Raw genomic sequence first — 23510 nt, 5'->3', positions numbered from 1 at the left:
TTTTCCACTAATATCTGATCCCAAAGTTTTAAACTGAGTAATACTGTCATTACTAATGACAATATATTCATTTCTAATATATATTGATATATATGCTAATATATTCATTTCTAAGCATTCATTTGGTTCTTTGGTAAATCGCAGCCTTCTTTGTTAACAGGAAGATTCTCATATTTCAATTCCAGTTTTAATTTTTTGAGCAGCTTACTAATTTATTTTATGTTTTTAACATATCCATAATCTGAGATTTTTAGGCATTGGATCTACTCTTTGGGGTTTCTTCTGCCTCTCAACTGTGTCCTCTGGTGTTGTATAACTGGATTGTGAGTTCATGTTTGGAAGTATTTTATCTGAAAGAATCTTGTGAGACCTGTGTGAAGGGAGAGGGCAGATCTCCAGTGAGAATATCATGAAATCTTAGGATGAGCCATTGGTGCTGCCAACCTGTGGCCATGTTAACCAATTTAAGGACCATCCAAGTTATGTCAATTGGGCACCAAATCTGTGTGAGAGCAAGTCTGTAGACATAAGTTTTCAGGGAGATTTTTTTTCTACTCAGAGTGCTAACAAGAAGATCTGTCCTCATTCACTTTTTTGGGGGTTTGTAGCCTTTGGGGACCTTCAGCTGCATGGAGAATTTTGTGTTCTCTGTATTCTCTTTCATGGACTCAAGGCCTTGTCTGGTTTCCCCTATGTGGCCATTCAAGAAATCAGCTTGAAGTTTAAGAAAGTCAGTAAATAATCCCAGGTGAGTCATGGGGTGGTCATCTTATTAACTGAATTAACTTTAAGAAGTCTTATATTTCACTTTCAGTGAATGGGAAACATTCATTCCTATCTTGTCTTAGTAGAAAAATAGAACAGACATGCTTAGTAATTCACCGGTAAACGAAAATAGCTACCTAATATTTTAGGCTTCTGATTAATGACACTATACACATCACAGCTTATACTTTTAAGTTGCTAGGGCATACTTTAATTTATTCTCTTTATTGTACTGTCATGTCCAACGTCTGCCTAAGGTACATAGTTTAAGCAACAAAAAAATTACAGTTTGCACAGGGAAATTATATGGAAATCACCATTCATTCCGGTCAGCATCACAGTTGCAGTAATATTGAGAATCAATGCAGTTCCCCTCTAATCCACAAGTACATTTTTGAGCATCAGGCTGAGAACCTCCCCAGTAAGTGTGTGTTTCATTGGTTCTTCCAACCCACCAGCTCACTGGGGTTCCATCTGAAAGACAAGTATGAGAAAGGTGACACCTACTTTGACCCCCACTACCTGCCTCCCCAAAATAGTTCCTTTATTCCTCTTTATTTAAAGCATAGAGAGACTCTTTTAGAAGTATATTTTATATTTTAACTCTGCAATAGGATCATTTTTAGGAGGACTTCCAACTATTTGAAAATATATACTTTAGTCATATATCATTAACCATTTTTCTTCTTTTATCAGAAAATGAGCAAATTGTCCCTAAATCATTCAAGTATGATGTTTACATATTTCTCTTGAGAACTCCAATTACATCATTTTTGCAGAAATAATGTTCAAGAAAGAATTTTCATAAAAATAGAAACCAGAGTAATTTATACATTGAATCTAAAATCTGCGATCCTATTAATAAAATGCAATTAAAATGTTTCCTGCTATGCAAAATAAAGAATTCTTTCACTTTATGTATTAGCTAAAAACACTGGCACTTCCTAGCATATCTTTGAAGTTTCTTGGGGATACGTACTTATACTAAATGGGTTACTCTGTTTGGAAACTAAAGAAATGGCACTAATCAGCCTTCTTCATGCCTGAAGTGAGTCTTTGGTTTGGACTAATCCGAGACAACTACAGAGTGGATCTTCAGCAAAACCCACTCCTCAGTACAATGCATAAGTGACAGGAGCAGAGGCTGCCTCAGCTCTGCAAGATTGCTTATTTATGCTGAAGATGCTGCCGAAGCCCCACTGTGGGATTATAGAGCACCTGGAGGAGGATGTTCAGAAAAGGCGGAGCACACAGGAAGATGGAAAAGAAACAGTCCCTAGTAAACAGAAATTCAGGGCACGGGGGGAGCAGGGAATGGAAGTGACATTAAATCTGTAAAGATGCTTGTGTTTTTCACACTCTTAAGTTGTCCCCATCAGGCCCCCACCAAGAATCTGTAGCAGCTTCTTCGTAACTTACAATCGCCACTGCTCATTATGGCTCCCTATTCAATAAGACTTTTGCTTCTGCTGACAACCTCCCAGCTTGTAAACACATAGACTGCATTCATTACCATGCACTGAAGGCCCAGTGGGTGCAATGTGAGCCAAGAAATCAATATCAACCATCAGTTTTCTAAATGTGTTGAAAACATCTCTAGGGGGTGGAAGATCTTTTCAGCTTAATATTTAATAAATATTTAATAGGTATTTTTCAAAATTCCATCTTAAAAATGTAATTATTCAACATCTTTCATTGATTGAAGAGCAAAGAAATCATTATATGCAAATGCACAACTGTGTTTACATTTTTCTCTCTAAAATGAGAACCATTAAGGGTTTTTAAAGGTACAAAATGTGTGTGGCTCCATTCAAAATTCCTTTGAGTAACCTAGAGAATTTGCATAAGAAAGTATTAGGAATAACATGAAGAAGAATCAGAGGCTGAAATGAAAAGGAAAAGGAAAGATAGCAATGACCAGGGTTCACTACTCCACTTTCTCAATTATTTTAGCCTATGGGTCACTGTCCTCACCAGCCACTGCTACCATTCTCAATGACCTTAAGCATTCATAGTATGGTGATGGAATGGTTTCCTAAAGTCAACACAGTCACACAACTTCCTCTTTAGCCACCTGTAATCATATCCCCGAAACTATCTGTATGTAACACAGAGACCTTAAAGATGCTGAAGGAAAAATGTTCCAGGACCTGAGCGAGATCCTAGGCCCACTGCTCCTCCCCAGCCCTCTTGGAAATCAAAATCAACACAAGGGCTGCTGCATTGAGAACCCAGGCTTGTTATATCTCCTGTCAAGTTTACCACCACCACTCTCCTGATAACTTCTGAGAATATGAGGATGGAAAATCCCCGAGATAAGGCTGAATTTTGACTGATGGCCTCCAACCTGTCCTATAAAATTCCTAAGCTACTTGCTTCCCATACTGCAGTCCCCTTGTGGTGTTTTCACATTGCAGCCATCCCAGGAGGGACCCGGGTTCAGTGTAAAGAATCTGCTTGCAATGCAGGAGCTGCGGGTTTGATCCCTGGGTAGGCAAGATCCCCTGGAGAAAGAAATGGTAACCTGCTCCAGTCTTCTTGCCTGGGAAATCCCAAGGACAGAGGAGCCTGGGGAGCTACAGTCTGTGGGGTTGCAAAGAGTCAGACAAGACTTAGCAACTAAACAGCTGCAACGAGGGACCCAGGCTTTGTTGTTTCACTCCTTCCACACAAGTGTAACTTCAAAGCTCTGCATGCTCATCTGTGTCTATTGATAATACCGAACAAATTAGTGCAAAAATTTTAAGGTGTATCAGGCTACACTATTTGCCTGCCTCATCTCAACCTTAATTAAGCACATCTGGAAATATGTAGGTCTGCAGTGAATTTGTTTAAATTAAGTTTGTACTAAAAATTCTCCAGCAGCAGCATATAAGAAATGCAAATAACTTGAGCATGTATATTTAATGAAGTCCTTTATTTTGCTTCTTTAGTAGGTGTTTATCAAGTTTATAAGTCTTTTCTCTTTCCATCTTTTCCCCTAGTCTCAATGAAATACGCTTTTAAATACCTGTTGGTGGTGGTGGTGGTGCTATTTTATGTATTTATATCAAAGGGCTAACAATTGAGTAACCACACGCAAATAGACACTGGCCTTCCAGGTGGGAATCCTTTGGTGATCTGGGTCATGTCCAGGTTCTGGAATAGACCATCTGCTTCTGTGTATGAGTTTGCCCCCTGGCTCACTGGGTGGCTTTGTTTTATGGCTTTGTTAGTGGTTGGTTTCAATGCTACTCTGTCTTTGCCTTGTTTTCACTGGTTAGAGAACCTATGAATAATACTCTCCCGGAGGCAGCTTTCTCATTCTTCTGGGAACATAGAATTTTAGTTCAGTGATCTATTTGGCAATAAATCTAATTAGCAATCTAGTTAGCAATCAACTAACAGTAAGCACTAAACCCACTAGCACTAACTATAAATTCAATAAACTGAAGAGATGCAAATAAGTAGCATTTTCTTCATGCCATTTATAGGTATGGTGCAATTAGGTTCTAGCAGAGTTAGTGCCTTAGCCCCAAAGACTCAGAAAAAAAATGATTTCCTAAGTCCCATAGCTGCTGAGTGACAAGCCTGAATTCTGAGGACCTGCCTAGCACTCTCTGCTCATTCCAATCCCCAAATGCCTGATCAGAGGAGCAGCAGGCCAGCCTCCAGAAAACCAAGCAGTTTTATGCTTCATGCAGGCAGGTTGCACATTCCAACAAAATGAGGTATTTCAAAGGAAGAAAATAGAAAATCAAAAATAAAAATTTTCAAAAGAAGAAAAGATATGTAAAATAAACTACTAGCACTTAACGTGTGAAAGAACTGGTGATACCAACATTTTTCCCTACTTTATATTTAGCCAAGACACTAATCACATTCAGCGTAGGAAAAAGGATCTCACCAAATAATCACCTCCAGATAAGTAAGCCATGTTGTTGTTAGTAATGCTTCCCAAGATACCACAGGATTGAGATGTCCCTGCCCTTTATGGTGGATGATTACTGAGCCCTCCAGGGGCCTCTTTAAGAGGCTTTTACTGCTCAGTTGCCCAGCTGAGTCTGGGGATGGGAGGGAACTTCAGATCATTTATGGCTTTGGGCAAAGATTTTGGTTTTTGCTCCAAAAGTATCTCAGATTGTGACCTGGGTGCTATGGGCACAGATTCTCATGCATCTGTGGCAAGCCATTGTGACCTGTGGGGACAGAAGCTCATGATGTCTAATTATTCTGATTACTCACCTTGGGGAGTTGAAAGCCTTGACTTTTTGCAGTGGAAAGTCAGCTCCTGTTGGCAGTTGTCCGCATAGTCAATGATGGTCTGGAGCTGGTCCATGCTGGCTATGTACTTGAAAAATACTGGATGGGGGCTTTCTCCATTCAAGCTTTTGATCTTGACCAAGTGGGAGCCGTTATGCTGCACTGAGGTCCATGCAGTGTCTGGTGGGCAGAAGAGAGGTTGAGAGAAAGAAAGGAGACCATAATGAGGATGGAATCATTAAATGTAAATATGGAAAGCAGAGCATCTGAATTCAGTTTTCTTTTATTTTTTTGTAGTCATCAGATCTCTTTGCAATTAGAATCAATGAGTGGAATTCTCAAAATGTTTAACAGGAGGGATTCTCTTTATTGAAATTTTCACTACCATAATTATAGGCAACATTGTCAGGCAGCTAATTTTTAAAATTATGCATTATAATACTCAAAGCTATAAATATAATTTTATGGCCCTAATATTTTTCTTTCCATTACTATAAGGAGAAAGCCAAACGTTACTGTGTATATCTTTTTACAATTATATTTGTCATCTGACTGAGCGTCTTTTCCTCTGATAATCAGAGAAATGTGTAAAAGACATATGTGAGGAATAAGCTGCAAACATGATCATGAAAATAACAGAAACTAAGTATTTTTTACAAAAATTAACTAACGGTGTGTCAGCAACCTGTTCAATGGCCAGTGCTAAAAAAACACAGGGCCTAGGAATATGACCATCCCAGCAGTAATCATAGCCACATGAATGTCTGTTGGAAAATTCTCACATATTTCTATTACATTGATTACCTCTATTTTTCAAAGAGATATAAAAAACAATGCACACTCCATAACATTTATAACAGAAGAAAAACAACTTGACTTCTTTTATCTTCCCCTCAATATATATCCCACCATAAATACCTCCCCCCAGTATACCTCCCTCCATAAAAATATAGAAGCTCCCACAGTATAGAAGGCCATGGCTCAGTGCTAAAAGGCTGAGTTCAAGCTACCTTAATCCAACTACCTCTATAATGTCATTTAATTTTCTCTGTAGTATGTATTTGATAAATGATCAGTCTGCCACACAAACTTTCTATATTACAGAGCAGCAAACAGTCTTATTGAGTTTATATTATTTCTTAATAATTAATATATGAGCAAAAGAGCAAAAAAACAAAACAACAACACAAGGAATTCACTTAGGGGTCCCCACAGGTCCCTGTTCCTTTCCTACCCTGGGGATGTGGGTCTGGGAAAAACCTAACATGTGCTGGTGCTCACAAACCCTTAATACATGAAATACATGGAGAGACTCGGAAAAGAACCCCAAGGGCCATGGAAAAAACTCTGGTTCAAAGCCTATGGGGAAAAACACGATAAAATATGCAAAAATTAGCAAGAACAGGAACAAACTGTGAGTCAACATGACCAATGCAGTTTTATATTCTATTTAAAAAAGACTTAATGGATCACCTACCTATCTGCTCACTAGAGGGGGCTGTGAGTGTTCCCATGGCAACTTGAAATCCATAAATTTTGTTTCCTCCTTATTCATGTTTTCACTAGACATTTTACATTTCAACATTTTCCTGGAAAATTACTTAAATGGGTCTGGTATTATTTTTGGTAATTACCTACTCCCATTCACCCCCAGGGTTTCTTCCCTCAAATGAAATGAAGGTACAGGGACTCATGCAGAAGACTGTGTTAAGCTTGGGAGTTCATCAATTCCAGTGCCACTGCGTCATTTATTTTCATAGCTTAGGGCACAAAGAAAAATGATGTGCCTGAATGGTTCATATAGGCTAGTGGTCAGTATGATAGATTTATGGTCTTGCATGGTTAAGGTATAATAATAGAAATCTTTTCGAGTGGAGAGAAGGAAACAGTTGAAAAGAACCTCAAAACTGCTCTTCTGAAAAATACTTTAAATGACTGCTCTTTCTAGAAATATTATTTAAAATACCCCAACAACAGCACATTATATTTCTCTAATATTCCACAACATATTATTTTCATAGATTTCAAAACCATGAACCTTTGACATGCCACATAACCTTAATTTTCAAGCACAAGGAGACAGACTAATGAATTAACGTGACCAGTACGATGGAAAAATTGTTGTTAAGTCACTAAGTTGTGTACAACTCTTTTCAACCCCAAGGACTACAGTATGCCAGGTTCCTCTGTCCACCACTATCTCCTGGAGTTTGCTCAACTTAGCTGTTATTCAAGGTAGTCTGAAGCACAGCTTTGGACCTGAAGTAATTAATTTTGGTGGTGGTGGTGGTGGTTTAGTTGCTAAGTCATGTCTGACTCTTGCGACCCCATGGACTGTAGCTTGCCAGGCTCCTCTGCCCGTAGGGTTCTCCAGGCAAGAATACTGGAGTGGGTTGCCATTTCCCTCTCCAGGGGATCTTCCCAACCCAGGAATCAAACCCAGTCTCCTGCATTGCAGGCAGACTCTTTACTGACTGAGCTACTTTTTAATCATGGGCAAATTTAAACACGAATTTTGAACTATCGTTAAACTAGACCCTTTCAGAACATGTTAATCGAACTCAGTGGGGTCTTTCCTCTGCACAGGAGCAGGGAGACCATTGGTGGCACTTGGTCAACCATTTTGCCTGGACAAATGAACCTGTAGCCAAGTTAATTTGCTGGTTTGGTTTAATGTTTCATAGTAATCACACTGACCACATCATATGCTATCCTTCAGTTTGATTTGCTTTTCCTTTTTGCCAAGTTATATTCACTTTGCAACTGGCAACACATTTTATACTTTATAATAGACCTCTGGATTATACAAGGAGTCTTTTATAGCAAAACAATCAGTTATGAAAAAGAACCAGCTCTTTATTTTACACATTCAGGTAAATATACATTGAAAGCATATCTACTATACTCATTTCCATTTCTCTGAGAAGTAGACAGAAAATAAGGCTTCATTATGAAAAATCTGATGCCTTTATAGTTGGTAGGTTCATCACTCATGATCTGGAAATAAACCTCAAAGAAAGTGAAGGTAAAAATTCCTTTTCCCACAGATGCCTGAAATGAAGTCCTATTTGTGTTCAGTTAGTTCAGTCGCTCCGTCGTGTGTGACTCTTTGGGACCCCATGGACTACAGCATGCCAGGCTTCCCTGTTTGTCACCAACTCCTGGAGCTTACTCAAACTCAAGTCCATCAAGTTGGTGATGCCATCCAACCATCTCATCCTGTGTCATTCCCTTCTCCTGCCTTCGATCTTTCCCAGCATCAGGGTCTTTACCAGTGAGTCAGTTCATATCATCAGGTGGCCAAAGTACTGAGGTTTCAGCTTCAGCATCAGTCCTCCCAGTGAATATTCAGGACTGATTTCCTTTAGGATGGACTGGTTGGATCTCCTTGCAGTCCAAGGGACTCTCAAGAATCTTCTCCAACACCATAGCTCAAAAGCGTCAATTCTTCGGTACTCAGCTTTCTTCACAGTCCAACTCTCACATCCATACATAACTATTGAGAAAACCATAGCTTCAACTAGATGGACTTTTGTTGGCAAAGTAATGTCTCTGCTTTTTAATATGCTGTCTAGATTTGTCATAGCTTTTCTTCCAATGAGCAAGCTCCTTTTAATTTCATGGCTGCAATCACCATCTGCAGTGATTTTGGAGCCCAAGAAAATATAGTCTGACACTGTTTCCATTGTTTCCCCATCTATTTGCCAGGAAATGATGGGACCAGAGGCTATGATCTTAGTTTTTTGAATGTTGAGTTTTAAACCAGCCTTTTCATTCTCCTCTTTCACTTTCATCAAAAGAGTCTTTAGTTCCTCTTCACTTTCTGCCATAAGGGGGGTATCATTTGCATATCTGAGGTTATTGATATTTCTCCTGGCAATCTTGATTCCAGTTTGTGATTCATCGAGCCCAGCATTTAGCATTTGTGTCCAAATAGAACATTTTTTGAAATTAAGCCATCTGCCTTTGTTTCTTCTGATGAGAAGAGGGTACATGTTCTTTTTTTTTTTTTGAGGGTACATGTTCTGAGAAGACTGAGAAGGCAAAATGCCAGATGATTTAATTTGTCACATCTATCTCCAGACAGAGCTAGTCAAGAAGATGCAATCAGGGTAATAAATAAGGATAGACAGATGTAAACACTAGCAGCCATTCCTGAACCCACAAAGATAATCTGAATACTACAGTAGAGAAATATCAATAACCTTAGGTATGCAGATGATACCACCCAATGGCAGAAAGTGAGGAAGAACTAGAGTCTCTTGATGAACAGCAAGGACAGCAACGAGATCAAACCAATCACTCCTAAAGGAAATCCACCATGAATATTTATTAGAAGGACTGATGCTGAAGCTGAAGCTCCAATACTTTGGTCACCAGATGTGAAGAATCGACTCACTGGAAAAGACCCTGATGCTGGGAAAGACTGAAGGCAGGGGGAGAAGGGGCTGATGGAGGATGAGATGGTTGCCTGGCATTACCAACTCAATAGACATGAATTTGAGCAAACTCAGGGAAATCGTGAAGCACAGGAAAGCCTGGCATGCTGCAGTCCATGAGGTTGCAAAGAGTCAGACATGACTTAGGGACTGAACAACAATAGAGACCCAAAACAGCCTTCTTAGAAATTGTGTTACTATACAGAAATAAATATCATTACAACTAGCTTTCACTTTTTATTCACCTCAACCGTCTTGCCACACAGATAAGGAAATGAAGTCTAGAAAAACTCACTTGCAAAACTAAATTCATGAAACTATGTAATTTAGCCACACATTTCTAAGTAATACAGTGTAAGTCACTGAGCTTTCTGAGTAAACTTCTCAAAGAGTCCTAAGGTCTGTAATTTTTCCAGCCAGTCTTACTCACCTGAGCCCTCTCCTATATTTCCAATGAAAATAGAACTGGATCCTGGTCATTTATGTGTTCATAGGGCCAGTAAAGGCCAAGCCTACTACTCCAGATGTTCAGAGGGTGTCCTGAGGAAGATGATGGTCAGCTCTCACCTGGCCCTGCCCTAGATTGCAGAGGCTCTGGTCCCTGCCATGTCATCTGTTTGTCAAAGCTGAGGATGACTGGTGTGTGCATTTTACTGAAGAGAAGTGATGACAGCTCTAAGGAGACAGTTGCCAGGCCCTGGGGGGCCCAGAGATGGCACTCATCCTGGCCCCACATCTCGGGTCCCTCCTGATTAATATTATAGGAGCATCCTCCTAAGGGTTGCCCTTCCTGCCGTAATTCTGGGGCCTTGAGGCTTTTTTGGCTTACTTTAATATTTTAACACAAGAAAATGCTATAGGATACAACTTGATAGCTTCAAGGGAATGTAGCTACTTCACAGCCTTCTTTCTTGGGATTTCAGAGGATGATGCTTTCACTTACTAGGCCACACTGAATGTGCGTCTGCTCATTCATAAGGACAGACATCTGCTATTTAGCAAGAATAGACATTTACTTAACATGACTTATATTGTCTTCAGGCAATATATATATGTGCCTGGCCCTGTATCTGGAACCTCCTAGGAGCTCAGTTTTTGGAAGATATTAATATCTCCTCTTGTGTGTCAGCCCATCATACAGCTCCAGAGCAAAATAATTTTCTCAAAGAGCACATTATATAATTCATTCATAAAATTAAATACAGACAGAGTACAGGGTCATGGTCAGTAAGAGATATGGGTTATAACCTATGGTCTCATTTAGTCACTAAGTCATGTCCAACTCTTTGCAACCTCATAGACAGTAGCCCACCAGCCTCCTCGGTCCGGGGGGTTTTCCAGGCAAGAATACTGGAGTAGGTTGCTATTTTCTTTTCCAGGGAATCTTCTTGACCCAGGGATTGAACTTGCAGCTCCTGCTGCATCTCTTGCATTGCAGGAGGATTCTTTACTGCTGAGCCACAGGGGAGGAATGGTCTTAGAAAAGTAAAAAAAAAAAATCTCTGAGCCTCCAATTCCGTATTTAGTAAATGCTGAAGACCAAATGCTATCGTTCTAGCCACCTTTGAATGCTAAGGCCGTGAATCTGGCATGTTTCTGGCCTAGCGGCCCTCTGAGCATCTATATTTTTATTGTTCATCCAGACCATTCACTATGCCCACCCACAAGGTTGGGGCAGACTGTGTGGCTGACAGAAAAGCAGGAAAATAAGCTTTCCTGAAGCATTTGTTTTTTCACCCTTTGGGCACCATGACTGGTCCTGCCCCAGAAATTCTGCATCGCCAATCACACCACGCTGCATGTTTTACGAACTACCTTTACAAGTGTCAAGAGGCAAGTCAGAATAATGTCTCCCCAGTGGAGGTGGAAAAGAGTTCTTTCCAGGCAAAAGCCAGTATAAAAGAAATGCAGGTTCACTCTATATGATAATCATCAAAGTGCAGCTCTTCTTTCATTTTCCTTAAAAATTCCAACATTTCAACTTTAAAACATTTTTTGTAAGAAACACTAGTTCCAAACAAAACTTGCTACATGTAATGAATGCACAATAATGCTATGCTTCCTGCCAATCTCAACTTTCAAGAGCAGAGAAGAGAACAATGAAATCCCAACTTTTTACAAGCAAAGAAAATATATGTTGCAGCAACTATGCATTTACTCGTGAATGAACTCTCCAGTCTATACTTACCACCTCTTTTTGACAAATTTCCAACAAGTGCTGATATCTACTTAAAATAGCAAATGTAGACCTAATGATATTCATAACATTGTTCGTTAGTTGAATTAACATCTGTCTATCTCATTCATCTGAAGGTCTATGAGAACAGTTAATTTCCCTTTCATTCCTCACATATAGCTTAGTGCCTGCAACTTCGTAGTATAAAGTGTGTATGATTGAATGAATGTATGAACTGAATGGGTAACTGAAAAGGGAGCTGTCTGGTTATGCCAAGACAGGAATTCAAGCAAAAGAGAGAAGAAAGGAAGAAAATTTATACTAATAAACAAACGTTAAACACATAGCCGTATGGGGCTATCAGCACTCAGCCTATAAAGGACTTAAAAAAATAGCTTGGCAGAATCCCCTCTCTTTACTGCTTACATCTCTTATAAGTGTTCTTATAGTAATAAATCTACTTCTCACGCTCCAAAAATAGCTTGTGTCGTGTGTAAGACAACTGGACTGACTGCCCTTTGCTAAACCACAGTGCTGGAGACCTGACACAGTTTCCGACACAGGAAAATGGCTGTTGAAGAAACACAATTGCATATATTTTAATCTCAAATTCCTAATTTATACCCTCCTTTCACCTTTGGTAACCACCTTTGGTAACCAATTTTATTTCCCATGTCTATGAGCCTATTTATATTTTGTACATAAGTTCATTTGTATCATTTTTTAGATTCAAAATATACATACTACAAACCTAGACAGTATATTAAAAAGCAGAGACATTACTTTTCCAACAAAGGTCTCGACAGTCAAAGCTATGGTTTTTCTAGTAGTCATGTACGGATGTGAGAGTTGGACCATAAAAAAGGCTGAGCACTGAAGAAGTGATGCTTTCGAACTGTGGTGCTGGAGAGACTCTGGAGAGTTCTTTGGACAGCAAGATCAAACCAGTCAATCCTAAAGGAAATCAACCCTGAATATTCATTGGAAGGACTGATGCTGAAGCGCCAATACTCTGGCCACCTAAAGCAAAGAACCAACTCATTGGAAAAGACCCTGATGCTGGGAAAGATTGAGGGCAGGAGGAGAAGGGGGTGACAGAGGATGAGACAGTTGGATGGAATCATCAACTCAATGGACATGAGTTTGAGCAAACTCCTGGAGATAGTGAAAGTCAGCGGAGCTTGGCATACTGCAGTCCATGGGGTTGCAGAGAGTCAGACACAACTGAGCAACTGAACCAACAACAAAATACACACTGCTGCTGCTGCTGCTGCTGCTAAGTCACTTCAGTCATGTCCGACTCTGGGCGAGCCCATAGATGGCAGCCCACCAGGTTCCCCAGTCCCTGGGATTCTCCAGGCAAGAATACTGGAGTGGGTTGCCATTTCCTTCTCCAATGCATTTAAGTGAAAAGTGAAAGTGAAGTCGCTCAGTCGTGTATGACTCTTTGCAACCCCATGGACTGCAACCTACCAGGCTCCTCTGTCCATGGGATTTTCCAGGCAAGAGTACTGGAGTGGGTTGCCATTGCCTTCTCCAAAATACACACTACTATATACAAAATAGATAATCAACAAGGACCTACTATGCAACACAGGGAACTATATTCAATATTTTGTAATAACCTATAAGGGGAAAAAATCTGAAAAAAATAGATATAGATGTCTGTACTACTAAATCATTTTGTTGTACATCTGAAATTAACACAACCTTGTAAATCAACTATGTCTCAAGAAAAGAAACACAACTGCTTGGTTTGCATGAAGGTGAGTGACTTAGCAATAATAATGAGTAAAAAGTTCTGCATTATTAACTGGCTAGGCAATGGCACCCCACTCCAGTACTCTTGCCTGGAAAATCCCATGGACCGAGGAGCCTGGTAGGCTGCAGTCTATGGGGTCGCACAGAGTCGGACACAACTGAGCGACTTCACTTTCACTTTTCACTTTCATGCATTGGAGAAGGAAATGGCAACCCACTCCAGTGTTCTTGCCTGGAGAATCCCAGGGACGGGCGAGCCTGGTAGGCTGTCGTCCATGGGGTCGCACAGAGTCGGACACAACTGAAGTGACTTAGCAGTAGCAGTAGTAAATAAATTAAGATCTGAAGCGGGAATGGTCAGGGAGGCAATAGACCCAGTCCTCAGCTTGTTCATTAAGCCTCCAGGGATTCTTATGGACCAGAAGTTGAGTCACTGCTCTGACTGCAACCCATTTTCTTCCAGCAACAGTCATTCTCACAGTGCATTGTCTAAGACCCAGTTTCTGAACCTCACAACTATGATGTTATAATAGCAAACAACTACCCTGGGGCTTCTCTGGTGGCTTAGTTTGTAAAGAATCTGCCTGCAGTGTGGGAGATGCAGGTTCAATCCCTGCATTGGGAAGAACCCCTGGAGAAGGAATGGCTACCCACTCCAGTGTTCTTGTCTGGAGAATTCCATGGACAGAGGAGCTGGGAGGGCTACTGTCCATAAGATCACACTGAGTTAGACTGACTGAGTGACTAATACTAACATCCTGGGTATAGTGTGGACACAGTCATCTCCATCTCAGTGGGGAGAGATATTGACCCTCCTCATATTGTCATCAAAGAAATCATGTTCTGTTCCTTCTCTTTAGAAAGGGAATAGACCCATCAACAAATTTCACAAGCAGTCCATTCAAAATATTTCATTTTCTGTCTCGTTGTGGATGTCTCAGTACTAAAGGTGCTAAAAAAAGACTTGAAGAGTGTCATTTTATAGGACTTTTTTGTAGGTCCTAGGACTACATTTCTGAAGGCTATTACCAAGGATTTAATTTTAATCATTGGTTTAGAATTTTGTTTTGGGTATATTTTTCCAAGTGTTAGTACTTGTTTTTTTGAATAATTAAAGAATGTTTAATTGTCCACAGGCACTGCAGCCTATGGAGAAGGAGAAATTACTATAACGTAAATATTTCCAGGTTGGAAGAACAGAATCAGGACCCTAAGATCTTTCCTCTATCAATACAAAGACTTTGAGGGCAACTCATGTGACCCCTGGATCAGTAAGAACTGTTTAGCTATGTGTGTGTGCGTGCTCAGTAGTGTCCAGCTCTTTGTGACCCCATGGACTGTAGCCCACCAGGCTCCTCTGTCCGAGGGATTCTCCAGGCAAGAATATTGGTTTGGGTTGCCATTTTCTACTCCAGGGGATTTTCCAGACCCAGAGATCTAACTCAAGTCTCCTGCATTGGCAGGCAGATTCTTTACCACTGAGCTATAAACCTGGCTCATTCTTTGGATTTTCTCTTGGAACAATCTGGATTTTAAAATTTTTCAGTTAAATATTTTGTTGCCTAGCTGTTGGAGGTAGTTGGTCATTTGGCCTGTATGCCACTGCTTTCTTTATGGCTTTGAGTTTTAAAAAAATCCTTGGCATTTAATATTATTTGGAAATCTTCACTGAAATATTTAACTCTTGCACTCCATCTCCATGATCCATTTGATTCTCTACCTTAATTGCAATTATAGAACTCTTAGAACATTAATCTTTTCACATAGAACAAGACTACACTAATTTCAGGAGTTTTAGGTAAGAGTTAGGCAACCACAAACTTTTCTAAAAAACTTAATTATGCAAAAGTCATAGTGATACAATAATCTGGACTTAATGTTTGTTCATTTGCAATGTAATATAAAGGCATAGTTACTAAGTATGCTTTAATAATAGACATTTACATACCAATGTAAATCATTAAATTATTAGCAATGATTTTCATGAACACATACACACATACACATACACCTTAGAGCTCTTAAAACTTTCCAAGATTAAGTTAGAGTGTTTAGAAAATATTTACTTTAGAGAATTAATGTCTTAGACTTTATCTTAATACATGTGAACAATTCTTGTTGCATTGTGGACAAATCATTGCCACAAGGATTCAATGATGGATCGTGCAACCTCACCCACAGCAACCTACATTAATAGGAACAACAGAATAATTGCTTGGACTGTGAAATGAATAGCAGCACCAAAATTTTACATCTCCATTAGTTTTATTTCTCCACTGTGTGGTGCCCTTTACTCCCATTCCGTTTTAATTTTTTGAAGATAGAGGAGGCTGTGCTCACTGAAATCAAAGCTCCTCAGCTTCACAACTATGGTTTCTAAACCTGTGTGCAAATAAGCATCCCTGCGCTGTGCTGTGTTCAGTCTTGTCTGACTGTGACCCCATGGACTGTAGCCTCCCAGGCGCCTCTGTCCATGGGATTCTCCAGCCAAGAATACTGGAGTGAATTGCCATGCCCTCCTCTAGGGGATCTTCCCGACCCAGGGATCAAGCCCACATCTCTTATGTCTCCAGCCTTGGCAGGCTGGTTCTTTAGCCTAGCGCCACCTGGAAAACCCTAAGCATCTGTAGAGAAGCTTAATAATAATAATACAGCCTTTCCTGGATGCTGCCAAAGGATCCTTCTGTAGAAAGCAGAGCTTCCCTAGGGGGACAAACATGTAGGGACCTGGAAAAAACTCATCCTGCTGGACTGTGTCCACTGGTGACAGGAAAGCAAATAACAGCCTGCTGGTCAGGTTCATTTGTAAAATCGCAGTACAAATTATATTTTTTAAAGTTTGTATCACCAAGGATATTATAACCACCCGGTAAGCTTTAAGAAGATATATTACACTTGTTTTTATAAACAAGAGATCCCTACTATCTAATTACATGACCAACAGGCAAACCAAACTTCACATGCTCACAACTGGAATCCTGGTCTTCCATTAAAACATGGTCCTTCCATCTCCATAAACAGTAACTGCACCTTTCTTCCAGGGGTCAGATCCAAACAGGGGAGCCCTGCTTGATTCCTCCCTTTCTCTCTGTCCATATCCAGTCCAGTGGTTCTAAAGCAATCTTTCTCTCCTCCTCCTCTCTCCTACCCTGTTCCCCACCATCACCACCATCTTGGCTAAATTACTAGAGCAAAGTCCTAACCGGTCGCCTTGCTTCCTCTTGGTGCATCATGATGGTTAAAGGTCCTAACTGTGTGAAATCTGGACCAGCCCCTTTCCAGCCACATGACTTGAGGGAAGGCCACCTCCTGGTCCTTCCACCTGGGTCTGTCCAACAGCCCAGGCTCCCTGTGGCTGTAGGCCTTCTACCCTTATCTGCTCCCTCCCCGTGAAGGCTCCACCTCCTCTTGTCTCAGTGCTGCTGCTTTGATGTAATAAGTGCAAATGTCAAATTTCCAACTGAGTCTTTTCCTGATCTCTCTATTTAAAACTGTAACCCTTCCTTCTGCAGTCTGTGCCCCATTCCCTGCTTTGTTCTGCTTCACAGCACCCGCTGCCTTATAACATGCCATGTATTTGATTTGCTTCTGGCAAGGGTTTGGTTCTCCACCCAAAAAAGTGCCCCAGACCATGGGAGGGAGGTGTTCAGATTCACCATCTGTTATGACTCCAGCTGTGTCGGCTCAGGGCAGGCGCTGAGCACACGTGTTCAATGTTGTCAGAAGTTTTCTTGCATCTCTTCAGTTTTGTGCCTTAACTTGGACATTTCTTCATGTCACCCTGGGAAAGGGAATGATTCATGTCCTTGGCAGACAGTTTTCAAGGCTATCATGTGTATAAATTAATCAGGATGGGTAATCAGTAGATTTTACGTTTTCCCTCCCTTATTTAGAGGTTCTTTCTTATCTCTAGGGTAAGAAAAACATGCTTATATATAATCAAGTATTATCCTAAGTTAATTGAAATCAAAAGCTGAGCATTTGTTTTTACTGTCCCTTCGCATTTTGATAACTATTCTTGTCTATGGTGGTAGGGACCTAGGTTCACTCTGAAGAGGTAATAGCAATTCCAGGGAATCAAAATGTATCCACTATTGCAGCAATCAGTATCAAAACAGAACACCTTGCCATAGTTACACACTCCAAACGGGCTTTAGAAATATGCACAACTAAAGCTTCATGGCAAAGCTTAGATCATGTGTTCACTATGATGATTAAAATGTTTCTCTTTTATTACAACCATAAACTGGAGAAGATCAGGCAATCAGCTCTCAGTTATTTCTCTTGGCACACTTATAAACTTGATCTCAGCCTTACCAAGCCTGCCAACAGTTAATTATCAGCAAATACCTTTGAAACTTTACTCATCTTGGGACATGTTATTTGGGATTATTTCTACCTTTCTATCAGAGAAGGCAATGGCACCCCACTCCAGTACTCTTGCTTGGAAAATTCCATGAATGGAGGAGCCTGGTAGACTGCTGTCTATGGGGTCGCACAGAGTCGGACAGGACTGAGCGACATCACTTTCACCTTTCATTTTCATGCACTGGATAAGGAAATGGCAACCCACTCCAGTGTTCTTGCCTGGAGAATTCCAGGGACTGGGGAGCCTGGTGGGCTGCCGTCTATAGGATCGCACAGAGTCGGACACGACTGAAACAACTTAGCAGCATCAGCAGCTGCCTTTCTATGATTCTTGGAATTTTTCAGTGTATATGGAACTCTGATCATAGGATTAACCCAAGATAATATATATGAAAATCTTTAACATGCCCTAGACTTTTGTGATAATTAAGAACCTAATTGATATAAAGGAAATGTATTATTGGGATGCTAGCTTCTTTATTTAGCTTTCTTTATTCTTGGCATTCACTTGAGTCATGGTAATGAAAGCAAATCAAAGCATAAATCGAATCACTTGAAGGTTATAAACCACTGGAATCCACTATATCTTGAAAGATCCCCTGGGCCGTTTCCTCACATATTTCACTGATCACATATCTTTCAGTAAAAGTAAGTTGATGTATTTAACTCTGTCATCACACTGCAATATTCTGGTCAGTATTTATGATAAAATATTTGCCTAAAAGCCCCAAACAGCCATACTCACACCCAGTGCAATGCCCTGGGAGTTCCTGCATCTTCTGTAACAACTTTGGGGGTGGTTTGGGGACTGGAATACATATTTGACTGAATTTAGATCAGAGCACATATTAACCACTGCCAAAAATGCTTAGATTTTTTTCATGTATGAAATGACAATAGGTATTTATATAAAAACCACATCGAGATTGCAAGCTATTCACAAACCATCATTATAATTTTACCCATAAATAATTTCCTCCTTGTGAGATCTACAACCCTTCCCCAGTGATATGGAGCCATAACAACAGAGAAACCAAATTATAACTTATTTATAGTTACCTAAGAACCATCTATAGATGAATTTTTTCTGATAATTATCTCAGAATTTGCACTCAAATTCTGTGGTTGCTGAAGTATCTGTTAGGGCTACACTGCCAGAGTAACAGAAAGTTTTCTAAAGGAGGTTTGTCCTCTTTATTGGGCAAACCTTATATGAGCATGGAGAAAAATTTATGGGTACAGACACATACAGACACAGGTAGAAAGAGGTATAAAAATTTGTATCAGTTCCATCAGGACAGTTGTCATTCAATGCAGTGGAAGTTTTGGCCCTTTGCACTCCTATACATTTAGGCAGAGCGCTTAAATTAAAAAGTTTTAAAGAATTAAAGGCGTCATAAACACTATGTAAACACAAGTCCTTTAACACATATTAATAATCAGGTTTTTAAGGAAGATGAAATATTATTTACATAGTTGCACATGAATAGTATTATTAGATGAAGTATATACACTTGGTGTGTGTGTTAGTCACTCAGTCGTGTCTGACTCTTTGTGACCCCATGGACTTGTAGCCCATCAGGCTCCTCTGTCCAAGGAATTTTCCAGGCAGGAAGACTGGAGTAGGTTGCCATTTCCTAATCCAGGGGATCTTCCTGACCCAGGGACTGAACCCAGGTCTCTTGTGCCTCTTGCATTGGCAGGCGGATTCTTCACCACTGTGCCGCCTGGGAAGTCCATATACACTTTAGAAACATTTATTATTCCTTAGATAAACTCAGGGCTTTATCTGAGTGGTGGTGGTGCTAGTGGTAAAGAATCTTCCTGCCAACCCAGGAGACATAAGAGATGCAGGTTCAACCCCTGGGTCCAGAAGATCCCCTGGAGGAGGACATGACAATCCACTCCAGTATTCTTGCCTAGAGAATCCCATGGACAGAAGAGCCTGGTGGGCTACAGTCCATAGAGACACAAGGAGTCAGACATGACTGAAGCGACTTAGCACACATGCACGCAGATAAACTCACCTGACTACAGATTCAAAAGAATATAAATGGATATTTTCATAAATTTAAGAAGTGAACATTCTCCTAAGACTTTGGCACTTATTGACATGAACTAAGAAATAAAGTTTACCCTTTGATGTTGTAGATTAATAAACAGCGATTTATTGCTAATTTTTGCATAAAGAAAGAACATTTCCAGGAAAATAATGACATAACTTTTAATTACCACCTCTTAACTATTTTAGAACATTACATTTAATACTTCTTAATGATCATATTACAATTACAATCAAAATGCACATCTAAGTAAAGCTGCCACTAGGTAAACTCTGCTTACTGCATATGGATTTTTCATACACAGCTACATGAGTTTGTCATTAAAAAAGCTTATTAGCATACCTGTCATGTTGCAATATACCAAGGATGGTTCCAGAGGGCCACTTCCATCTGAGTCGATATAATAGAGCCCTGAAGAGTTTCCTCTGTGCCAGTGGGCTTCACATGACTGCTCGTAGAGAGCTGCAGAGGACAGAGATCTCAGACAGGAACGACAATAGAATGAATCCCTCCATATTGTTAATTAAATGATATTTTCCCCAGTAACACTCATTCTGCCTTGCTCTCAGGGACATATTCTCTAGAGGAGTGTTCCCCTGTTTCACTCGGATAGCATAAAGATTCTCAGACACAGAGTGAAAGATTTTAAGAAGTATCATTATGGGACATGTGGATCTGAATACCTTATGCTCTAGAAACACAGAATTCCTGTCAAAATCAGGGTAATTGGATTTACTCTAGTCTAATTCTTTGCTGTTTCACAATATCTAAGCATCTGAAATGCATTGGCTTCATCTCCCTAAATGATATGTTATTATCTAACAATCATGCTATTTTTAAAAAATTACTCAGTAACTATACTCTTTGTTTACTTAAGACAATTTCCACATGAAATGCATTTTTTTCAATGAGATGGATTTCACAAATCAGCAGCTCTACTTCATTCTGTTTTTAAAGTTCATTTTAAAAAGAAACATCCTAAAATGCTTTGGAAATGATTATTCGAGAAAATCAAAATTCAAAACAATATATATAATATATATGAAAAGTCTCTTTGTAGTTTCAATTTATCCTAATTCATAAATGAATTTTCTATGTATACAATGAATGTTTTACAAGGTAAGTGATTAGCATCTGTAGATGATGAACTCAATTAATATTCAGCATGCATTTAAATGAATGATCAGTCGAGTAACAGCTTTCTTGAGCATCACCCTTTACCTTGACAGGAAAAACCCTTTGAAAACCTGAAAAGCTGCTAACGGCTGCTGGGAGGGAAGTGTGGCCCTAATTCTGGCACAGAGTTGGACTGGATCTTTAAGTCAGCTCTAAGGATCAAATCTGGCATTACAGAGAGACTCAGTGGTAGTTAGACAAGATCCACAAACTAGAGTGATCCTAGTAGGATATGGCTTTATGCCATGCTATAATGACTGGATTACCTACATTTCTAACTTTGCTTATTTCAAATAATCAAGAAAAATCCTGGGAGAAGTTTAGGGGTGGTTGTTCTCGCATCTCAAAGAACAAGAACATGAAGGGAATGCTTTTTGTCCAGAGATTCTGTAAAGGAAAAAATCCTTTTACTAAATATGGCCAAGTATCAAACGTATCAAGTTAGATTGCCCCCAACTCAACAGCATGGTTACCATCATTTACACTGATAGACACAGAGACACTGATGGAAAAGCAATTTGGATTGCTTTTCCACCATGCTTGCATTTTGGCCACTCACGTTGACATTTCTATCATATATACACATGGTTATAACCACCTAAGTGTCCAGAGGGATACACATAGATTGATAACAGTGTCTGTGTTGTGTTGGGGCTGCAATTGCCTAGGAAAACAAGAGTAGTGGAGGAATGACTTAGGAGAAAACTTGCTTTAAACAAGAACATACACATGTACTAATTGTGTACTTAAGACTCCTGATGGTCTTGTGATCACTTACATTGATTTGGTAATATCTCATCTTCATGTGACTGATCAATTGCAGAATTCCAAGAAAGTCAATTCAATTATTAGACCAAATCATGGGCCACAAGCAAAAAACCTTACATATGTGTAACAGGATGTATAATATATATAAAATACATAATATATATCTGTTAGTTTTAAATCTTTATGATACAGAGTTTTTTGGAATGATGTTTAGATCACAGTTACTGATAGCATTTAGCCATCACTCCTTAATCATTAATATTCAGTTGGTATCTTCTTCATATAAGTATGATGCAGAACACTCTAAGAAAAGAGATTACCCTATTCCAAACTGTGACTGGGCAAAATCACTTAGCTTCAGGTTTCCCAGATGTCTAGGTCCTTTCAAATAAATAGTTATTCTGGTAAATTCTTACTTGGCACTAGTATAGCAAATTGAGTTGCAGGTAGGACTGCTCTGGCCAAACTTGTTTAGGGGATATTTAAGGCATGAATCATCTCCCTTTGTCTTCCAAGAGACTTGGAGTTCCTCTGCAGAACCCTGGTAGTGGTGGGGACTCAGGGTTCTCACCCCAATGCCTGCCTCCCTGGGATTCACTTCCCAAAATGACAAATTTATGCCAATCCAATTTCTGTCTTTCTCCCATATGTGGAAATAAAATTAAATAATTCACAGGGAAGAGTTCTTAACAGTGCAATGTATTCTCCCAGTAGGAGGGACTGAATGCGGTGAGATGAGTGAATTTTCATATCATGCTGTCTCTAAAGACCAAGAGGGAGGGGTGCTATGAGAGAAGGCTTCAGAAGAGTCAGTAATGAAAAGGAAATAAGGAAAACAATAAAACCAAAGCTTAAACAACAGCCAATAATTAGAAAACCAAGGACATTTCAGGGCTTTCTGTCATAAGTTTCTTGTAGATAATGGATTAGTCGTCCATAAAGATTTGTTAGCTTTAAAGATGAAAGACTACTTCAGAAGAGACTGATGTTCCAAACAAAAGAAACACCAATGAGAGGTGATCGAGAGTGTGACATTGGGTAAACAACTTAGCTTCTCAAGTGCAAAACACAGATAATTGGACGTTTATCTCCTAGAGTTGTTTCAAGGATTAAAAGAGTTGAAATAAGAGAGCTAGAATCATGCAAGTACATGGTAAGTTCCAGTATATTAACCACCACCATCATTACAAAGAACATCAAGATTCCAAAGGGACCCGAGTGTTCACCTGGCTCCTTACTGATATTGAGAAACCCAATCAGGTTAGCTTCCACCCTGCACTGCTGAGATTCTTCCTGCTTAATTTTATACACGTTGTTTATAAAACATGAATTCTAGATTTTATTTTTACCTTTGACTATATTTTATTTTCTTATCCTTATTTTCTTTCACCTACTATTTTTCCTGTCTTAGGATACATGTATTTCTGTAAGCTGCCTTACCACTCATATGAAATAATGCAAAATAAAAAGTATAAAAGGTAAAAAAAAAAAAATTAGATAAATCAGACAAAAATTAATGTCTAAAGTAATTATTTTTGTTGTTGCTTTCTAGCACGGAGTTGCACAGACATGCACATATACACAAAATAATGGAAAGAAAAACAGAGCTACATGGAAATCAGGACAAAGGAGTGCGAGGCTTACAGGAATGGCAGGTGGCGCCCATGTAACCAGTGTGTGCACAGTCGCAGGAGAAGGTGTTCCAGGACTGGGAACATTCACCCCCATGTTCACAATAGCTGGGCAAACACC

General features: G+C 39.7%; 1 protein-coding gene across 4 annotated transcripts in view; it reads right to left on the bottom strand.

Moving 5' to 3' along the window:
- CNTNAP3 (contactin associated protein family member 3) overlaps positions 1-23510 on the bottom strand; it is a 236007-nt gene that overhangs the window by 50500 nt on the left and 161997 nt on the right. For 3 of the 4 annotated variants that reach the window (XM_024995997.2, XM_024995998.2, XM_059889290.1), the window contains exons 11-14: positions 23403-23509; positions 20157-20276; positions 4990-5187; positions 1083-1239 (exon numbers count right to left, since the gene is read on the bottom strand). In XM_024995997.2, the coding sequence (XP_024851765.1) occupies positions 1083-1239; positions 4990-5187; positions 20157-20276; positions 23403-23509 (582 nt within the window). 4 annotated transcript variants of the gene reach the window in all.

This window comes from Bos taurus, chromosome 8 (assembly GCF_002263795.3).
Source record: "Bos taurus isolate L1 Dominette 01449 registration number 42190680 breed Hereford chromosome 8, ARS-UCD2.0, whole genome shotgun sequence".
In the NCBI taxonomy this organism is placed as follows: domain Eukaryota; kingdom Metazoa; phylum Chordata; class Mammalia; order Artiodactyla; family Bovidae; genus Bos; species Bos taurus.
This window is presented reverse-complemented; position numbering and strand designations above follow the sequence as displayed.